At 42.6% G+C, this 20,660-nt stretch overlaps 2 protein-coding genes across 6 annotated transcripts in view; one reads left to right on the top strand and one right to left on the bottom strand.

Annotated features, from left to right (window-relative positions):
• Window positions 1-6,829, top strand: part of LOC118405345 — a 12,044-nt gene extending 5,215 nt beyond the window's left edge. Inside the window, exons 2-6 of the mRNA XM_035804794.1 lie at window positions 2,056-2,185; window positions 2,577-2,717; window positions 4,303-4,487; window positions 4,925-5,341; window positions 5,790-6,829. Coding sequence (XP_035660687.1) covers window positions 2,056-2,185; window positions 2,577-2,717; window positions 4,303-4,487; window positions 4,925-5,341; window positions 5,790-6,068 — 1,152 coding nt within the window. The 3' untranslated portion in view covers window positions 6,069-6,829. The remainder of the gene's footprint in view (window positions 1-2,055; window positions 2,186-2,576; window positions 2,718-4,302; window positions 4,488-4,924; window positions 5,342-5,789) is intronic.
• Window positions 6,830-8,726: 1,897 nt separating this feature from the next.
• LOC118405346 (thyroid hormone receptor beta-like) overlaps window positions 8,727-20,660 on the bottom strand; it is a 63,871-nt gene continuing 51,937 nt past the window's right edge. For 2 of the 5 annotated variants that reach the window (XM_035804797.1, XM_035804796.1), the window contains exons 2-9: window positions 17,662-17,718; window positions 16,709-16,818; window positions 16,004-16,145; window positions 15,389-15,588; window positions 14,687-14,893; window positions 14,065-14,199; window positions 13,484-13,604; window positions 8,727-13,151 (exon numbers count right to left, since the gene is read on the bottom strand). In XM_035804797.1, the coding sequence (XP_035660690.1) occupies window positions 12,886-13,151; window positions 13,484-13,604; window positions 14,065-14,199; window positions 14,687-14,893; window positions 15,389-15,588; window positions 16,004-16,145; window positions 16,709-16,818; window positions 17,662-17,718 (1,238 nt within the window). In that variant the 3' untranslated portion in view covers window positions 8,727-12,885. Of the gene's footprint in view, window positions 13,152-13,483; window positions 13,605-14,064; window positions 14,200-14,686; window positions 14,894-15,388; window positions 15,589-16,003; window positions 16,146-16,708; window positions 16,819-17,661; window positions 17,719-19,429; window positions 19,666-20,660 lie in introns of those variants that run through there. The other 3 variants (XM_035804795.1, XM_035804798.1, XM_035804799.1) reach the window with 3 other exon arrangements.

Below are 20,660 nucleotides of genomic sequence, written 5' to 3'. Positions count from 1 at the left end.
CCCGACCAGACGGCGTCCACCATGATATCTGGTAAAGTAGTAAACACCCTGTGGTGTTCGATTACATTATGTAGCAAGTGGCAGGACAGAGCAGCTTTGGTGTTTTTGGTTTGACCTTAAAACGTTTACGACTGTGAAATCAATGAGGTTTTATCAGATGAAATCTTCTTGGTGAAATGGACACTGATTTTGTTTATGACGTCTCGGTTTTTGCTGCGATCTAATGTATGTAGTCCACTGGTGTCTTAACTTCTTGTTAACTCTGACTGAATGTAAGGTGGATAACAACTTTCAAAACTTATAGGGGCTACCCACCCGATTTGAGATAGATAAAGAGGACTGGTCACTATACACATGAATGTGTTTCAGTATTTAAAGAATAGTAGTTTGTTTAACTTGACCATGTGAAGGTAAACATCATATATTTGTTTCCAAATGTTACGACTATGCGGCTCTTGCATGATAACAATAGTTCCATTACGTTATATTGGATGTCCCAGGTCGGGGCGTGGGGTTCTACCTTAATGTAAGTGGCGCTTTCGATATCAGCACTATTGCATTCATCCCTAATGGGGTTGTCCTCCACTAGCGGTCTAATTTCAATATACACGGGCTGGAGATTGAAATAAAGGTTGTGAAGGTTGCGCGGTTGGGCTACACGTTCTTTAGATATATGAGGGGGGGGGGGGTAGACTGAAAGATTTGTACAAAGTGGGTTTGATACTGTCTTGCATTGTAGTACAATTAATTTTGGTTTAATCATCCTCCTACGCTCCTACGCACGGTCCTCAACGGCTAGCTAACTCAGTCTATTGGAGTTTCGACACGACGGTGGTCCCTCTGCGTAGGAGAATGGGTTTTATAAGCCATTTAAGCTTCACACGCAACGAGATTGCAGCTAACGGTGTACAGATGATACTGCACTATGTAGGAATAATACTCTTATAAAACGTCTCACATGGTATTAAGCTGATACGTATATCACATGGCAAATGTATGAAGCCCAAATCCACGCAAACTCCTAGTCCCTGCTTTTTCCCGGACTTAAAAGTTATAATCTGCGAGCTGGATTTTATTGACGTACATTCCGACCGTCTTCGTGTTAAGGTTCCCTAGTAACGTCCAATGGACAGGAAACAAACCGAAACTCGATCGTGCTTTAATCGCTTAGGTAGATCATAGATTGACGTTATGTATTACGGAAGGGATTATGTATGATGACTTAACTTAATCCGTATCTTAGTGGGTGAGTGATATACGTCGATTAAGGTTAAACGCCAGGTAATAATATACGCCAAAAACAGTTACTCAAGCAACTGGATATGATTTTGGAAACGGTGTGTTTCGTCAGAGACACTGGAGAGATCTTGTTTGAGAGAGTTTTTATATCCTAGCTGTGCAAAATGATATGCAAAAGAGATCTAGTTGGAGAACAGGTTTACCCTAACTGATATGTAAAAAGAGAAGGAAGGCAAATTTTAGTAGCCCAAAGGAAACAAGGGCAAGACAATTTAAGACTATGTTGATGCTGCAAGTGAGTGATATCTTTGTTGGCACCCAGTATAGTAGCTCATTGCAGACGTCACCATAGCTAGCTACTTATGTGGGCAAAGTAGACAAGTCGAACAAACATCCGTTACGTATGCCCTTCTTTCATAACGACCGATCGATTTAAAGGCGTTTGAATGCAGCATTGGCCACAAAATTACAGAGTTCGATCGAGAAGCGAGTTACTTAAGGCGGGGAGAAAACATACTAGTAACTTTACTTCATATAACTGACCAGCAAACATATGTATCACACTTAGTGGTCTGTGATATGGTGTTTCTGAGCATTTAGTTCTCTTTGCTTGCCTCGTGTATGTGTAACATTATTTATCTAACATTAGGTAAAAATGCCTAAACGTTAGAAATTCCGCAAATGATTATGAAAGCACATTCTCTTCCAATACTAAAATTTATTTCGTAATATAAATTTGCCTCATAGAAAGTGTTGTTGTAGCGGAAGGTGCCATACATTTGACCTTGTAATATAAATCTTATCTTTCCATTTCAGACCGGGCTTGCTCACGCCTGCGCACAAGGCAGTATGTCCATCCTTCAAGTGGTGGTGCATGCGCAGAACGTCAACGTGAATCTTGCAGACAACGAGGGAAACACGCCTCTGATATTCGCCTCTCAAGCAGGTTGGTCATTTTAACGCTTTTTAAATGCTCTTAGGACCCCTTGACACTAAATGGCGATCGCTGAGGACGCGGTCACATACGTCGTGCCATCGTCGTACGATTTTGATGCCATAGGATTTTCAAGCAGGCCGTGATAGAACTACCGGCATGGATTCAAAGCAGCATTTGGTACACCAAGAACCAATTGATTTTTGCAGGAGACGTACATTTTTGTCCTCAAAAATGCCCGAAGTTGCAATCATACGACGATCGCACGACCTATGTGACCACGTTCTTATTCTGCCCCGTCCTTTCCACTGTATCATTTTCCCGTCAACTTTGTGGCATTAGTATATGGCCTGACGGATAAAAACATTTTTGAATATCACCTGATTGTTTCCCATTATTTCAGGTCACCTTGACGTGCTGGTGTTCCTGCTGCTGAACTTCCCGGATGTTGCTGTGGACCAGCCCAACCTGGCCGGCATGACGCCGCTCATGAAGGCGGCCATCAACGGCAGACTGGAGTGTGCCAAGGTGCTGGTGTTAGCAGGTAGGTTTTTAACACTTCGGCGCACCAACCGGGACGGGGGGTAATATAGGCTTCCAACGACCTTAAATGTGTCCTGCATGACAACAAACGCTCATGACGTCGGCCATTAACGGCAGTCTGGAGTGTGCCAAGGTGCTGGTATTAGCAGGTAGGTTATCAACAGTTTGACGGATTAACAGGGACGGGGGTAATATAGATTTCCAACGACCTTTGACCCATTTTGACGTCACAGGTGCATACGTCACAAGTTACGTATCCAGAGCGATTGGGTTAGATATCTGAATGTTGAACACCCCAGTTTATTTAGGGTCTCAGTTCGATGCTATGCACCCTCAAGTCTGATAAATGTCTCTACCAGGAAATACATCTGGAGCAGAAAAGTCGTGGATGAAAATGAAGGATATCCGTCTAGCTTCAAGAACAACCTAGTTTCAGTTTCTTCAACCTTTCTCACCATAACAATTTTTACGTAAAAATGATGCACAAAATTGAGAATTTTCCCGTGGAATTCAACGCGTCACCTAATATTTCAGTCACGATAATGACTGATATTGTCGGAAAGAGAATACTCTTTGGTGCAATCAAGCCAATAATGAAGACATTCCTAACTCTGAGATTTTCACAATAGCCCGACGCGCGAGGCATGGCAATACGGCCCACAGAACGCATGGGCGTCGGGCGTGGCGTAACTGGTAGAGCTTTCGGCTCGGAATCTATGGGTCCTGAGTTCGATTCCCACCGTGCCCCCGACGTTGTGCCCTTGGGAAAGGCACTTTACACGACTTTCCTTCTGTCTGTACCGTGTATGTGGCATTGTTAATATAAGTTAAAAAAACTTGAGTGCAGTGCCACATCGTCCTCGTCTGTCCAAAAGCAAATAGAAAAAAAAAAAAAGAACGCATGGAATCTTGGTCAACGGAGTGAATCACTTCCAATGCGTAGGCATACAAGAAAGCGAGGCTCGGGCCCAAAACCAATTTTCACCAAAAACTCATCACTTCTGACGTTTTTTAGCCGTGCCTGTATTAAATGCCATTTCGCAGAATATTATGAGAAGTCTGAACTCAAACCAGACCTTCGAGACCCTTTCGTCACTTTTTTGCCGCGCACTACTAGCGTGTCGCTGAAGAATTGGTACGTGCACCGTGAAGAGAACTGTGTAATTGAGTAAAAAATGCCGAAGAGTCCAATGTTTGGAGTCAGAGAACAGTCCATTCACAATGAAATGAGAGTAAAAAGCGATATCTGCCTGTCTGTGGGAAGTATTCAGTACCCAGTATTCATTTCTGACATTGACATGTCCGTTTGCCAATGCGCGGACGGTATTCAGCACCAAGGACAGGGCTAGCTACCGGGAGTGGCAATGATCAGTACCATGGACAGTTCCTTCACATTTACAGTATCCCTGGAAACAATCTGTTATTACTAATGATACATGTTTTTGTCAAAGTGAATGTTTTACCATGTTGCTCCATGCCTATTGGCTTCTACATCGCCCAACTCAATTGACATACATACAGACATGCTAAATAAAGACAACAAAGAAAATTTGAAAGCAATGGCAATCCTTTCTGTTTTTCTGCAGGAGCGTCTTCAGACAAGAGAGACTGGGGCCGTGGTATGTGCGCTGAGGAGTGGGCCCGGTACTGCGGCCGCGTAGACTGTGCCGAGGTCATCCGGCGGACAAAGAACAACCCTTCGCCGTTCCACCTGACCCTGCCTCGGTCCAACAGCGAACCACACATAGCGGAGACCGACAATCACAACAAGGTAATGATGCGTTCGTGAATAGTTTCATCAGGTCGGTACGTCATTGGGTAACAAAGTTCATGATACACAGTCAAGTATTTACCTCAGCTGACCTTTCGGTATATGTGTGTCACCTTTGTCTGGGCTTTACTGACTGATCAGTTTGGGGACTGCTTTTGTCACACTGCAGCAGCGACACCTAGCTGCATTGCGATGTAAAACCAGTCAGTATAAGGAAGGTGACAGAAGCTCACCAAAGCGTCGGCTTAAGTAAAAACACTTGTGTATAAAGTATCTTATTATCCAATGTAACGCGTTCTTTTTGCATTGATAGAATAAATTTTGTGTTTGTCTCGTTGTAGCGTATCGAGAGGGTACTAAACGCAAATTTGAATATCTGGATTCGGTTGCACACTATTGCACGTAAGCTAAATACTATGGTTTGTGCATTTCTCCAGCAATATGAAGACAACAACAACGTCAACAACACAAAGTCAAGGTGGGCACAAGACGGGAACTGGTTTCAGTCCGGCCTGAGGAAGATTCGCCGTAAGTTCAAGTCTGAAACAACGCTGAAGGACTTCATCCAGAAAAAGGAAGACAGCGCGTGTCAGTACCTTGTGCTGGTGACCAGATGCAGCGCAGCAACACTCCTGAAGGAGAGCATGCCGGGAAGATCTGTCAAGTTCCCGGTGGAGAAACCTCGGCCCCTCCGCCCGGGGAGCATCCAGCTGACCGAGGTCTCAGTCGACAGTGACTCCTCGTCAATCGACACGTCTTCGACGACGTCCTCTGAGACAGGGTCTGTAGCGGGCTCGCTCAAGGACAGGGACCTCGCGGGGCTGCCGAAAAAGAAGAAGAAAGGGAAGAAAAAGGTGAGTTGTAACTTAACTTTCATCAGGTGACAAGGGGGTCTTGTGGTTAGGGTGAGTTGACTTAGAACCTCTATGTTATGAGTTCGGATCTGTGGCAGGCCCCAGTGTTGTGCTCTTGCCGTTGGAAAAGCAGTTAGCGCATATTTCCTCACTCGGCTCAGATGAAAATGAGTGCCACACATCGAGCACGGTTAAAGAACCCACCACACTTATCAATCCTTGCAGTTCGGTATCCGGGTTGACATTTTAAAAGGCCATAGTCAGCTGTTATGTCGATCGTCCCACATGTGGTAAATCTCAATGAATGAAATAAATAAATACCGGTACGTTTATTTGCTGCTAGTTACAACATGCTGCGATGTGAGCGTCTGTGTAGCGATCGGGTTTCCTTAGCTTTGGAGACATGTTTGATGGCGTGTTTAAATCATATCGTATCTCCAAATTTCAGAGCCACGCCCCGAAGGTACGAGTCACCAAGGCGCCAACAGACCCGACCGAGCTGGAGCGGAAGATGGACAGGTATCGCACCCGCCACCCTCCGGACATCGGCGCCCTCAGCCCGCCGCCTCGGCGGAAACACAGCACCCGCCCGCCGAAAGTCCCCAACAACCTCCGCCGGACCCAGTCCGAAGGTGCCAACTTGGACAGCGGGTTTCAGAAGGACCCCATCGCACTAGACGCTAATCTCGCTGACAATAGATCAACATCTAACGAGGCCATGTTCTAACTGTATATATCATAAACATCGCCAATGTTACCTTCAAAGTGATAACTAATGTTCATCTGATATATATCCTAGACGTCGGACTATTTTCAGCGCCTACACAAGCCCGGTCCTCAGCTCAAGGTAAAATTGTCTCTGAGTTGGCTCAAGGTAAATTGTCTGTTTGCCAAAGCGCCCCGAGTCAGTCCCTGCTATAAACTTTCCTTAGAGAATGTTGGTCCTGGAGGCGACAAGCTGTATATTGCTGAGAAATGAACTTACATCCTTTTAGTTTTATTCGACATTACGGCATATTCCTGTTCGTACTATTGAAGTACTAACATTTAGTATGGGTGAATTTATGTAAAAGAGACTAAGCTGCTTTGGGGGAGGTAGGGGGTTACCGTACACTGTTTACGTAGGTGACGGCGGTATAACACTGCGCATATATGAACAATGGCAAGCGTACAAGAGAAATCTTTAATCGCTTTACAAATTAAGAAACTGAAATCCCTATTCTGTGACCGTTTTCTTAATGTCAATGTTCTCTGACTACTAATCATACATGTAGTTACATGTGTTGTACCAACGTTTGACAACAGTACGTTATGTAACATAACACGATGGAAGAGAAGCTTGAAAAGATATAAAATCTAACTTTCTTCATTAATTGCAATGTACTGATATTAAGAGATCTATAATTAAATGTAAATAATGATGAACATGATGCTTGTTTATGTTGACATCTCTGTCTGTAAAGTAATGTAGCGTTAGCTCCCAACATATGTTATGGAATGAATTTCTCTTTAAATAATTTATTGGTCAGAAAATTCTTGTAACGCTGACTTACTCGTATACCCTCGTACCATCGCACTGGATATTTATGCTGCTACATGTATAGACCAATACTCTGACCTACGTTCACGACTAGCTATAGTATTTATTCAGAAGTCCTTATTTAAACAACGGAACTGTCCTTGGTACTGAATAGTGTCCACACACATGGAACAGGCCACTGCTGCAGGCAGTGTATCATTGCATATATTTGTTGATTAGCCTAAATTGGCTATGTAACCCAAGTGTTCCAACAGTAGAGTTACGTTACCAGAAAAATCCCGTTGTGATTGCACAGAAAATGGCTAGTGCTGAAGCGCCATTTAGCAACAAAAATCATATTGCAGACAAGAGTTACATAGCCGGCGTTCACAAACACAGCTATTATTCACTCAACTCCGAGCGCTGAAAGTGACAATTTACCAGGGCTGTGGATCTACAGGCAATTTTAGACAGTGTTTCATTTCGCCTGTGGTATAAAGGATTCATTGAGGTATTACATGTCACGTGGCATATATTGTGAGGCAAAACGCCCACGCCTCCAATGGTGCCATAGAAACGTCCCGGGCCAAATCCCCGCGAATTTAAAAAAAAAAGAAAGACTTACAACAGATGGACCGAGTCAGATTTTGTCCAGTATACACTCCAGTACCTCATAACGATTACTTTTGTGCTTGGCAAGCACCTAAAACGTCGAAATAGCGAAAATACCCCGGTGACTTACCAAAACCATTCTGGCCGGCGTATTTCCCGCCCTCCTGCTGATGTTATGACATGACGTCATACCATGACGTCACTTCTCTCCCAATCGTTTGCATTAGCTCAGCACATCCGCTGAAATCAACATTGTGTTCATCAGATTTTGTATGAATATAATCTAATTTCAATTACGACAGATAAAAGTTATGATGAATAAATTTTCAATTCCATATCTGGGTAGGATTTGAAAAAAAAATGCAAGGCAATAAGAGATAGCAGAATTCAGTCCTTCCAGTCTGGCATAACATAATAGAACTACAATAACGTCATAGATGCATGCACACACAGACACAGACACACACACAAATGTACGCACATGTAACGTTAGACACATACACACAGAAATATACTGGAAAAGGCTGACATTTGCTTGAGAGCAAATACAGCATATTTCAGCCATCATCTCGCGGCGGTGTGGTTATTGGGGCGGCAGTCACGGTGGTTATTGGGGCGGCAGTGTGGTTATTGGGGCGGCGGTGTGGTTATTGGGGCGGCGGTGTGGTTATTGGGGCACCTGTGTGGTTATTGGGGCACCGGTGTGGTTATTGGGGCGGCGGTGTGGTAATTGGGGCGGCAGTGTGGTTATTGGGGAGGCGGTGTGGTTGTTGGGGCGGCTGTGTGGTTATTGGGGCGGCGGTGTGGTAATTGGGGCGGCGGTGTGGTTATTGGGGAGGCGGTGTGGTTATTGGGGCGGCGGCGTGGTTATTGGGGCGGCGGTGTGGTTATTGGGGCAGCGGTGTGGTTGATGGCGCGCCGGTGTGGTTGTTGGGCCGCCGGTGTGGTTATGGGGCGGCGGTGTGGTTATTGGGGCGGCGGTGTGGTTGTTGGGGCAGCGGTGTGGTTATGGTGGTGGGGGTGTGGTTGTGGGGGCGGCGGTGGGTGTTCGGGCGGTGGGAGTTGGGGTGGCGGTGTTTGGGCGGCATACATACATACATGCACACATATAAACACACAAACATACATACTTACAAACATGCACATGCACACACAAGTACATTTGTACACTCTGACACATGCGCACACTCATTCACAAACACAGAGCACACACACAGTGCAGACAAGGTCATATTTCAGAAAATACAGATGCTATTGCTTCATTGTGACTTTTATTATACTGATGACTGCTATAATCACAACATAATACACCACTTTGCCATTTGATGGGTATAGCAGAATAACATCTTCACAAAAATATTCAGAAGCACAGTGAGAGAATGCAAGAAAAAAAAGAACATATTTACAAAAATCTGTTTCTTTCGGGATCACTGTCTGACAGCGCTTTCCCAAATTTCCAGATAGCTCTTTGCAAAAGGCGATTAACTCAAGCTCTTATACACCATAATGCAACTTTAATATACTGCAGTCCAAAGGCACTATTCTCCTACTATAACTTCTGCAACACGCAATACCACGCAGGGACATATAGGGCTCTATATGTGTGACACATATATCTATCCATTGACAACCGTTCACATTCCTAACTTTTACCGTTATCATTACAACACCAATTACAATTCTGGGTCAGTGAGTAGCCCTCAAATAATACCCAACATTGGAAGCGAACCATACTACATACGTGATGTAACAAGTTAGGGCTTGTTGGAACATGGTTTACAATGTAATATTTACCACATAGATGAGTCAAAAGACTCACAGGTACTAATACAAACCAAGTGCACAAAAAATGTACTTGGTTTAAAACATGGCAGACATGTTTGAATCCAAGCTTCTTGGCAGTAGCAGTGGAGAAGCTTGGATCATATCGACATGTAAATTGCACCAGACTCAACCTTTCAGCATGACATAAAGCATGTGTAAAGGTGCTTTTTTTTTCATGAAAGTGTGGTTTAACATATGCTTTACGCATGCTTTACGTGAAGGTAAGATTTCATGTAGCGATTATTAGATGTAAGACGAACAACTGTATTGCTTGCTTTTTCTATAGTTAGGTTACAAGACTTTCTTCTAAGACAGACTGAGAAAATGGCACATCATTAATCTGTGATCTTAAGATGTTGCAAAGTAGTCTTGGAGACTCAACATGCAACAAAAATGCCCTCTTTGACCAAATACTCTTGATAACAGCGTTATCTATTTATAGAATTTTCTTTTCCCACATTTTTTTAACTCTCCCTTTTAAGGGAACATACACAAAACATAGAACAAGTGTCCTTGGGGTACCACTTAAAGAGAGCAGCAAGCATCTTAGACAACAAGAAAGATAACATGGGCAGTCTTGGAGTGCCACACTGCATCAAATAGAGCAACTAAAAGCTATATTATAAAAATCTAAAGTACCTCCCAAATCTGATTACTTTTTTTCTTCTTTTCTACGTAGAACTGTTTCCTTTCAAATGACATACATTTCTACAAAAGCGTTGCAAGAGATAACCACTCTAACATAATATCGCATCATATGCTAACTTGGGCCCAACACTGTACAGGGGAACCACCGGACCAGAGTTAGTCTAGTCTTTTTGGCAACACCTCAGGGACAGAAGCTTTTTTGTTTTCTCATTCTCTACTTTGGCAGGGAAGAAAACATGCTGAGGTTTGCTTATGCCGAATGTCAGCAGGACGATTCGTCAAAACTCGTCCAGACAAATGATAGATAAGTCTAATATTCGTCCCTGTTTCAGTTGGCCCAAGTTGTTATTCAAATTTTTTGAATTGGAATGAATACCACAAAAAGCATGATGAAGGTTGTTAGTTTACAACAATCTTGACATTTTATGTCTTCACGCAAAGTAACAAAAACTGCACTGAGCATTTCCTAAAAGAATAGGAATAAAATGCAGTGACACGCAACAGTCTTTAACCTTTATCCTTCTAACATCACCAGTGTACCAAGGCAAACTTGGTGCTTAGAAGGAAAAAGGTTAAATAAATAGCATGTATAGCAGGTGAAACAATGCTCAATAATTTGATGGTCAGTCACCAAACTTTTCAGCAGGGCCACATTGCCATTAAGCAGAACTTTGTGAAAATAACCAGCTATTTTCTAAGCATCTCTTGCAGCAATAGGTTTGGCATCGTAGCCAAGTATATTAGGAAAATCCTAGCAAAGAAGGTTTAGATAGTCTTCCTACATAGCTATTAAAACGATGTTCAGCGTGCAAGGAATCAGTACAATATATTTAGTGAATCTTGATTCTGAAAAAGGGCTGGAGGGACATTTTTTGACATTGTAGTGTTATTATCTTTTGGTGCATCCCCAAAATGGACCCATAAAAAAGAACAACTATAGGTTACAAGGCTGCAGTACGTGGAATGCATATTTCAACAAAGCACCATATCAATAAAGAAAGCTAACATCAATATTTACACGCATGGAAGCTACGCGTTTTGCCTATGCTTTTAAAGAATCAGCGTAGTGACTCGAAGAATTGTTCCCCAACGTTAAGATGGACGACAGATTACCAAGGTCACAGTAGGTGTAAAAAATAAGCCTCTAGAATAGCTACTGGTTGCACTATAGCTTTTTCACCTGCTATATTATAATACATTAATGTAAACCATACAATTCTCACAAGGCTATGTGGATATATCTGTACAGAAGTAGTTCCAGATTGTGCTAGGGATGCATGCTATGTTGTTTTTTCCAACACTGCACTTTGACACGGCAAAAATATACCATGTGTTTTCTCCAAAGTCTGTATTTCAATCCCAACAATTTGGTGGGCTTAAACAAACCATTTTATGGAGCCTCCTCCCTCTAACTTAACTTTTTGAATAGCCATTGCTTTTAATTCCGCACAACATGTACAACAGCAATACTGTGTAAAAAGCCTCCACCCAACGGGCATTGCCAAAAACTTGGGTCACACCCAAGAATGTCCCAGGGGATTCGATGATGCCTCTTTACAGACATCACCTGCGCTCTTCTGGAAATACTTCTGCTGCATATAGCTTTATAGTAATGTCTATTTTACATACATACTGTACACATAGGTACATGTAGGACAATTGTGTACCCTTAGGAACATACACACTTCCGGGATCTCAATGTTCGTAAAGGTAGAAATACAGGTAGATAAGTAGTTTTGTGGCCCATTGTGGAGATACAGTACCCCGGATGACAAAGAACACTATCCTGTTGTACAGTTTTGTGAAGGAAATGATTTAACAGTAACTGGAGAACATTCTACTATACAGAGCCTCAGTCGCTGTCTATACAACAAAACTTAAGGGAGGCTCTGCTAAACTGGGCTGAGGTTTCCACTTTTGTGGGAGTGGCCTCTAACCAGTTGTCAGCCAATCAGAAAATAAAATCGGCTTTACCTAAAGAAAACAGTTAGGCGATTCTCTGATAGGCTGACAGCTGGTAAGAGTCCACACCCACAAAGGTGGAAAACTCAGTCCGTTTTAGCGGAGTCTCCCTAAGTATATTGCATAGTTCACCAATGAGGCTCTCCATAGAAGAATGATTGAGAACAAATTGCTTACATGTAACTGCTTCAGAGAAATGTTTGGAAGAGAAGGGAGTATGCTTCCTCTTATTTCAGAACAAAACATCTTACTTAGAAAAATAATATATAATTGCACAGGCCCTCTAGTCACCCCCTAGGCAGCTTGCAAAGTGGCGTAGTTCTTTGTCATCCGCTAGATACGTGTACTCACGGTGGGCGATATTGTGCGCGTTAAGCGGTTACACGTAACCGGTACGTCTCCATGGCTTCCAGCCTCATACTGCTTGGTGAACAGCATAGGCTCTGACCACCTTTCTATCTGATTGACATTGCTTACTCCAGCTCTTCAGTTGAAGGCTGGATTTCATCAAGGCTCGTTCTCCTTGAGTTAAATTACACATAAATGTTTCCATGTATAAAGTGTGCGCTATACCACATGTAGGCTTTGTGGCTGACATCTCAGATTTCGAAAGATACCGTCAGCTTTTTAAATCATGTACCTATAGTCTTTCCATCATCTTTTAGACAAGACAACATTTTATGATAAACACCATAAAGATTTGCAAAGTAAAATTTGCCTCGAAGGTAAAAACACAATTTTTGTGAATGTACATTGTAGACTTACACCAGTTACAGTGTCTGAAATATTCTGTCCACTACCCATGCCTAGACAAATGGTACATTCCAACATTAAATCCTAAAGGATTTAAGGCTGGAATGTACCAAGGCATCACTTTCTGGGGTGTTTTTCTGTCTAGACAAGAGGCAGTGGACTGTAGCTTTGTTGTAGTGACAATTTTTTCTAACACCAGCAGGTTTACAATGTGATAAGACTTGCCTTATTCCTGTTTCATAAACAGTGGGGAAGAACTTTCAAACATTTCTAAGAAGAGGGGTGGAATGTCGTTGGTACATTCCATCTTCACTAGCTTGACCTGCTCGGCGTGCGCGACGCTCAGCGCCCGCAGGTCCGTGACCTTCATGAGGATTTTCCCCCATAGCACGGGCTGGTGCGGGCGCTGGCGCGTGATGTAATTCTTGTATGCCGTCAGGATGATGTCTTGTAGTCGGTCGATAGACTCCTGGTCCTGAACTCCAGGACGGTCTGAAGAATAGGCAGGACAAGAAACTTGGTTAAAACAGCATATTTAATACCATCAGACACATGTCCACAAGTACAAATGTAGGCAGCTATAGGCTCACCAATCACAACAGTAGCAGATACATCCCACTTCTTTCTCCATGTAAAGGAAAGTTTAAGGCTCTGTTTGTAAGGTGGCAAGACTAAAAAAAAATCCATTTTCTTCAAAATGTAATACATGTACTGTGATTCTTCATTTTCTTTTCCATCACTGACCAAGATAAAGACCAACAAGTCATAATACTGGCCTTCCCACAATATTCCAGAAATATCTAGTCTATTTGTGAAGGACTGACCTGCTACGACCAATAGAGCTGCAAGAAGAGCTACTTCTGTGTCATCGAGGTGCAGCTGGCTCAGGCCTTCCGCAAACTCAAACAGAGGCTCCGCCAGTCTACCCAGGCCTCCCTGAGAAACCTGCACAGTGGTGGGTAAAGTCATGCTGTTAGTTAGAGGAAAAAACATTATACTTGAGAGGAAAAACATTACAAGTACACTGTATGAGACTAAAATAGTTGTTAGGTTTGTACGCTGTACCGATACCCAGCCCTAATTTGCATACATGAATATGGTGACCATCCCCTCAAGTTTTATCCTGCAACTTGCTATATTATGTACAAATGTAATGGAAAACCAAATGGTACACCTCCAGTAACTATGGTTATAGCCATCTAGTACAGGATGTTGAACAGGCTTAACGAAAGAAGTAAAGGAAAAAGATGAAAAGAAATGGAGCAAAAACAATATGTTCCCTTCCTGAGAAGTTAAACAACTGGCTGGCTGTGGACACAGTGCTGAGAACATAACAACCGCTGGCTTGGTGTGGATGCATTGCTGAGAAGTGTGTGCAGTAGAAGGGTTGTACACTTGTACTGACCTGTTCTTTGGTGACTGTCAGCCCCCCAAACATGGTGATCGTCCTCCTCTGCTTGTCGAACCTGCTGGCCGCCCGCAAGCACATCACCTCGAAGCAGCAGTTTTTCAGCAGCGCCACCTGGTCATCAGGCACCAACTGCAGCAGAGACACACAAAGAAGGTTGTTATAGTCAATGTTCTATATTTTTCTCAGACAAAGGCACATACTCAATGACCACATTGGCAAACAGGACAGGGGCGCAAGACAACAATCATATTTTTGCAAGTATAGTTAACGTTAGCTTCAGTGACAACTCTAGTATACTACACTTAGTCTACTAAAACATCACTGCTGATCTCTAACCTCCTGACTTGGCCTGCCAAACTGACTTTTATTCACAGTTTACCATTCTCAGTGATGCTTACATGTATTTGTGTATTGTACTGCTATTTTGAGTCGTATTCTATTTGTGATGTACCAGCAGTTTCTCTTAATACTAATTTCTTAAAATGTTGTTCTGTTTATATAATATTGTAAATGCAAGGCATGCCTGTAAAGCAGTGTATTTAGCCCTGAGCGTGCCTACCCTGTATAAAGAAAATAGACTAAAATATGTTTCTGTGATTGTAACATTTCATCTCACCTTTGTGAAGCCGGGAATCTGCTTGGCGAACTCCACGACCTTGATGATGGCGGGCGTGATGACCTCCGCCAGGTGCGAGAAGATGTCCTGGTCGACCATGTCGTCATCCATCGCTCCCGAGCTGTCCGCCTCGCGTACCACTCCGTTCTGCACCACGGGCGGTCTCGGGGCCTCGGGCACGGGCATACCGGGTTTGGGACTACCATTCTGCGTTTTCAACACGGGAACAACCAACTCAGTTAGCGTCAAATATAACAAGGCTATGAGTAATACAAATACTGCATGCAGATTTATCATATTTTGCCATATCCTGGAAAAAAATATTCACTATTTTGATAGATTTTAGCAATGAATGGCCGATACTTTACATCCTTGTTTTGTCATTGTACAAGTAGCATTGCTAAAGAAATCAAAGGAGTTACAACAAAAGTAATAGACTAAATTCAGATTGCAGTTTAAACTGCACATTGTGGGTTATTTGTCAAACATGAAGGCACCTATCTTGCGAACAGTTCTTTTCTATTCCATGATTAATTTATGTCAAGACATGCATGTTTGTCTATGTCTTAGGGGCCTTCAACTTTGCATCTTTCTGCTGCATCTTTCTACAAATCCACAGTTAACACTGTGAACAGGTTATAAAATCCATGTTTGTGCTATTGCATTGTCAAGTATTATAAGAGACAAAAGTGACGCCCTCACAAGATAGTATCTGTTGACTTTCTTGGGACACGTCTGAAGCCATGACGTGGTGACGTGGTCCACGATGTACTGATCTCTCTCCGTGAAGACACAGTCCGCCCGCAGCCGCGAGATCTTTCGGATCTCTTCCGACCGACGCCTTTCCCGATTCTCCTCGATAAGTTTTCTCTTGGCAACACGTTTCTGTTCGTCCAGAACCACTAAGCAACAAACAATAAACAACAACAAAGTCAACAAACCGGGACCACATAACTTTTAAAATCCAGAACAAAAACCAAACATCCTTACTCTCTTATTGAACACATCTTCAACGCATTTCAATGCACACAAATTTGCTATTGTAAGCAAAATACAAACACAAGATATGCATGGCTGAATTTCTTCATCACACACTACATGAAATTACTTTCAGAATGCTGCAATTTACATGTGCATTGTAATTTTGAAAATGGGAAAAATATCTCTCAGAATATGTTTGCAAAGCTTTGTTTCTATAAGCATTTGTTGTTAGCATTTGCCAATGTGAAAATATCAAACAAGGCATCTTAAAGTGTAAAAGTTACAAAAGTAAGTTACAAAATTAATTCCCTGTGAAAATGAATGTACGGTACTTACAGTCGGTTGCCATGCCGACCCTGACACACTTCTTGAAGCGACACTCCTGACACTGGTTCCGTGTGGTTTTGTCCACCACACAGTCGCCAGCATATTTACAGCTGTACTTCAGGTCTTTTTGAACAGTTCTCCTGAAGAAGCCCTAATGTCAAGACAGAGTGATTAGGACAGTCATTCTCTGTTGAAGTGGAGCAAAAGGCTTCATCTAATGGCTAATAGTGCAATGTACATGTAATGTCACCATGGCTCACGTCTACACTTCTGACACACAGTTGTATTAGGCTTTGCCTGAATTTGCTGTTAGCTAGAAGAATGCTGAATGCAAAAGAAAGAGACTGGGGCATATTTTTCACCTGAAAACCCTCCCCGTCACATTAAACAGGGGAGCTGCCAACATCAACCGACCTTGTTGACTGAATGATTTATCTGCTGTGTGCTTGGGGCATTATGATAAAGCATTTTAAGTGCACTGGTTTCTTTACCATGCGTAGATTTGACGCCAACAAGAAGAATACATACTAGAAAAAACATATTGTATTTCCATATGAAGGAGTAGACTTATAGGCAAAAAATATGCACAATTCTCTGTCAATCTTAAAAATCTGGCAAACTAAATACAACCAAACTTGTTGACTGCATAACAGAAGTGTAATGTACATCAGATGTAGATTACTACTTCACAGGACACACTAGCTACAGCCTTACCTTGCAGCCTTCACATGTCATGCATCGGTAATGGTAGCCTGTGGCCTTGTCCCCACATACAACACATGGCTCCGGGGTGTTCTGGTCCATGTAACTGGGGATGTACGGCCCTGAAATACACAAACACCATGCATACTCAGTGTTCATCCTCCTAAATATCACATGTTGAAATTGGCTTCTTTTCGTTGGAAAAGACAAATTTACAACATTACTAAATGCATTACACAAAATCTTCTAACATAGATTACTAACATCAAACAGCATACACATGTAGTAAATTCAAAAGGTGCATTATGAACAACATAGATTGGATTGTTTCAGAAAAAAGCTGGCAAGCAACCAGAGCCTTAGTGCCAAAAAAGTAAAGGGTGGGGGCTGTCATTTGACTCACTCCATGGAAACAAGTGTCAAAAAAACTAAAATTTCTTGCCTCTGACAAAAAAAGATGTTTTCAGTCACTGTGACCCTTCAGTTTATTTTGTAAAAAGAGGAGAAAAGGCTCTTGGAAGGGATTCTAGTAGCTGCGTTCAAATTTCGACCACCCATTTCAAAAGTATGGCTGATTTCAAGAGATAGATGACAAAACTATACAGTAGGGCTGCAGGCTAACAACCATGTGCTGCAATACCACATACTATCACTAGATGGCACCCTTGAGTTGCACACAAGGCCAGATGACCTGAGGGAGGTTACAAAGGTGATCTCACCCAGAGATAGGGAATGACATCCCTCCCATTCAACTTTACAATAAAAATGATTTTGCATCATTTGGGGGGCATTTTTTGGACTTAACACATCATCGAAAATGAATGCTCTCTTTTGAAGTAAAGCCTTACTGTATAATAGAGGTACATTTTTTTCAAAAAATGTGTATGACAATCAATACGAGAATGACATCGGCTTTGTTCACCTGGTAACCAAAACGCTCCTACCAAGTGTTACTACAGACTGACCTTTTTTGTCCATGTCGTTATCGTCCATGATTGAGCTAGGGTAACCGCTTGAGGTCACTATAGGGGGGAAGGTAGAGAAACAAATGCGTCATTCGTTGCACAAAAAATTCAGGAGTGGGGGAGGGGTGTGCCCTGCAATGGGAGGGGGGAGGGGGAACATCTAAAACGAGGGGGTCTACAAGTCACAGGCAACCTGTATATCTCATTAGTACAGAGGCAAGCTCCAGTGCATTCCAAGACAGACGTTCAAAATTGTTTACACAACAACTATAGATAATTCCTGTCCCTCTTTCAAATACCTGTACGTTCTAACCTTTGAAACTTACAGATTATAGCAACACTTTGGAATTTGGATTAAATCTGTTCTACTTTTAATCTATACGTACAAATGCTGCTGCTTACCCCCACTGCATACCTCCAAAATGATACATGAAATCTAGACGTAAGAATGTTTTACCCATAACCTTGCAAAGTACGACCTTTATGGTGACCTTCACCGTGTTGCACAACAAACACGTCAGTCATGTGCCTCCGCCATAAGCCTGTGTTTGCCCAGTATGCTTATTACACTTACAGGAGTAACACTTACGTCCTTTACCCCCATGTAAAGCACGTTTACAATGTGCTTCGTATCTCACGTTGAACCAACACTGTCCTTATCATTTCACCTTTGGCCTGGTTTTACCTTCAGCACACTGTTGCCATGGCAACACTGACCTATACCCTGTATTATCTGTCCTGCCAAGGGCTCAGTCTCAAGCTTGAATTTTTATCTGATCTAAGCGTAGTTTGGGAGCCCATGTATATTGTTGTTTATTGCTAAATCTGCCATTTTAACTTACATGAACGAAAAGCAAAAAAATAAATAAGCATGTACGAAGATACGTTCTTATCAATCTTTTTTCATAATCTTCAAATTTTTTGACAGAAAAAATCTTCTGTCCCAGACATATTGTCTAGAAGATTCTATAATAGGACACCTAGAAATGGCCAAACTTCTTCATATGCAACTACTTGGGACTTATAAAGCTAACTAAATTGGTTTCAATCTTTAAAAAGACAGGCTTATTTTTCTGCTACTCCATAAATTGCTAGACCAAACAATTTGTTTACCAGGGTGTGTTTTGCAAAGGGTGACAAGCCAGCATGTTTTTCTGCCCTTTGGAGGAGAAAAACCTGTTCTGATAAGGTCACAGCTGGGTGACACAGCCAATCAGAGCCTCTCCCTGGTGAACCAATCGCCACTCCCCCTGCCAGACAGGGCGGGTCATTGACCTCAGACCAGGTCAGTCTCCTGTCTATTCCTGAGCAAATCCCCGCAACAACCCTGAAAAAGTGGCCACGCCACACAAACAAAGCAGAACAAAGGGCCCAAATCCCCGCCCCGCGGTTGACGTTTAGCCCACATGAAAAGCAACCACGAAAAAAATACAGCCTCCCTCCCAGCCCCTAGTCTACAGGCCACAAGCACATTTGCATACATCAATGTTGTCAGCCTGAAATGTCAACCGCAGGTCAAATGACAAGAACAGATCAGGCAAAAAAAAATCCCCCAACAGACTCAGGATGTCTACAAGCTGTTACCAGTCTGGTGTGAAGTCACACACAAGAAATAAACCCACAAACCGTACAGCCATTGAAGCTGAGACTTAAAAAAGGAACGGAGAAAAAAAACAGAAAACGGCTGAGATCATCCAACCTAAATGTTCACTCACCCAAAACAGGCACTAAAAAACGGGGAGAAAAAAAGCTGCGGGCTTGTACGCACCGTTCCTCGAATTTGTGTCCTCGTGAAAGTAAGAGAGGTTCTCCTTCATGGCATCCATGGTAGTCCAGCTACTGAGTCCCGTACGCGGCTTTTACCGGATCCAGGTCACTCGCCCCAGCGCCTTGCCGTGCCTAGTGTTCAACCTCCCCAGACGAACAGTAATAGCATTGAAAACCCCCCACCCTGATCATGTGTCAGGCTCAACTAAGGTACTGAATATAGGTCAGGACATACCACTTTTCACCAATAGGGGTGGGCAGGTAGTAGACGCCTAGATGTCCTCATAAGGACCTGTGTGTACCAGCAGCTTGGCAAGGTGATACAGTCTCAACAAACTACCAATATCACAACCTTACACACCAAATACTGGTAAAATGGTGACCAATACTTCCAACTTTTCTCCAATCTTTTGTACAACGCCTCAGCCTTGGAATATGCTTCTTCAATGCATATAATAATAATCACCAGGTGTATATCACACCTTCCTCAACAAAATAGCATTCTGTCCCAACTATGAAGTATAAACTGAAAAGACATGAAGTATTTGACTTGTCTTTAGTTTTTACATTAATGTAGGAGTTGGAAATATTAGAGTTAAATGTGAACGTTGTCAAGATCACCCCTATTAGGCGACAGGATGGTATGCCCCTAACCTTGGCCACAAACCCTCCCCAGCAGGTTAATGCCCTAGCCGTGTCCTCATTCTGTCAATCTGCCAGCTGAAATATTACAAGCCCTGCAAGAAGTGGGCGGGACCAATGGCCCAGTCTGGTCACACAACTAGCGCCTGATTGGCTGCTTCACAGGCAGACTGGGCCAATCAAAATTATACCTCCGTCCCCATCACCCTCTAAATGAAAAGAACCCCAGCACTGGGTGAAAGTGATACCAATATGGTAGCTTTAGATTTTGGAAAACAGTTTTCTCAAATTTTCTTTTCCATTAAAGTTAAAACATTTCATCATCCCAATTTCTGAATCAAATGCAGGTGCTATATAGGCATGTACATGAACATTGTACAAACTTGTAGATGAAGGTCTATACACTTTTCTAACACACACTATCTGGTTTATCATCTGTTATTCCTGTCAGGCGAGGGTTAAACATGCTTGCTGGGCTATACATGACAGAAAAAGTCTCCCAACTACTGTATACAATCCTTTTAATGAGAAAAGCAAACACAATGCCATATTGTATGTTGGACCACCCTAGATGGAGACTATAACCATAC

This window comes from Branchiostoma floridae, chromosome 18, assembly GCF_000003815.2.
Source record: "Branchiostoma floridae strain S238N-H82 chromosome 18, Bfl_VNyyK, whole genome shotgun sequence".
In the NCBI taxonomy this organism is placed as follows: Eukaryota; Metazoa; Chordata; class Leptocardii; order Amphioxiformes; family Branchiostomatidae; genus Branchiostoma; species Branchiostoma floridae.
Note: the sequence above shows the minus strand (reverse complement) of the source record. Positions and strands in the feature narration are given on the sequence as shown.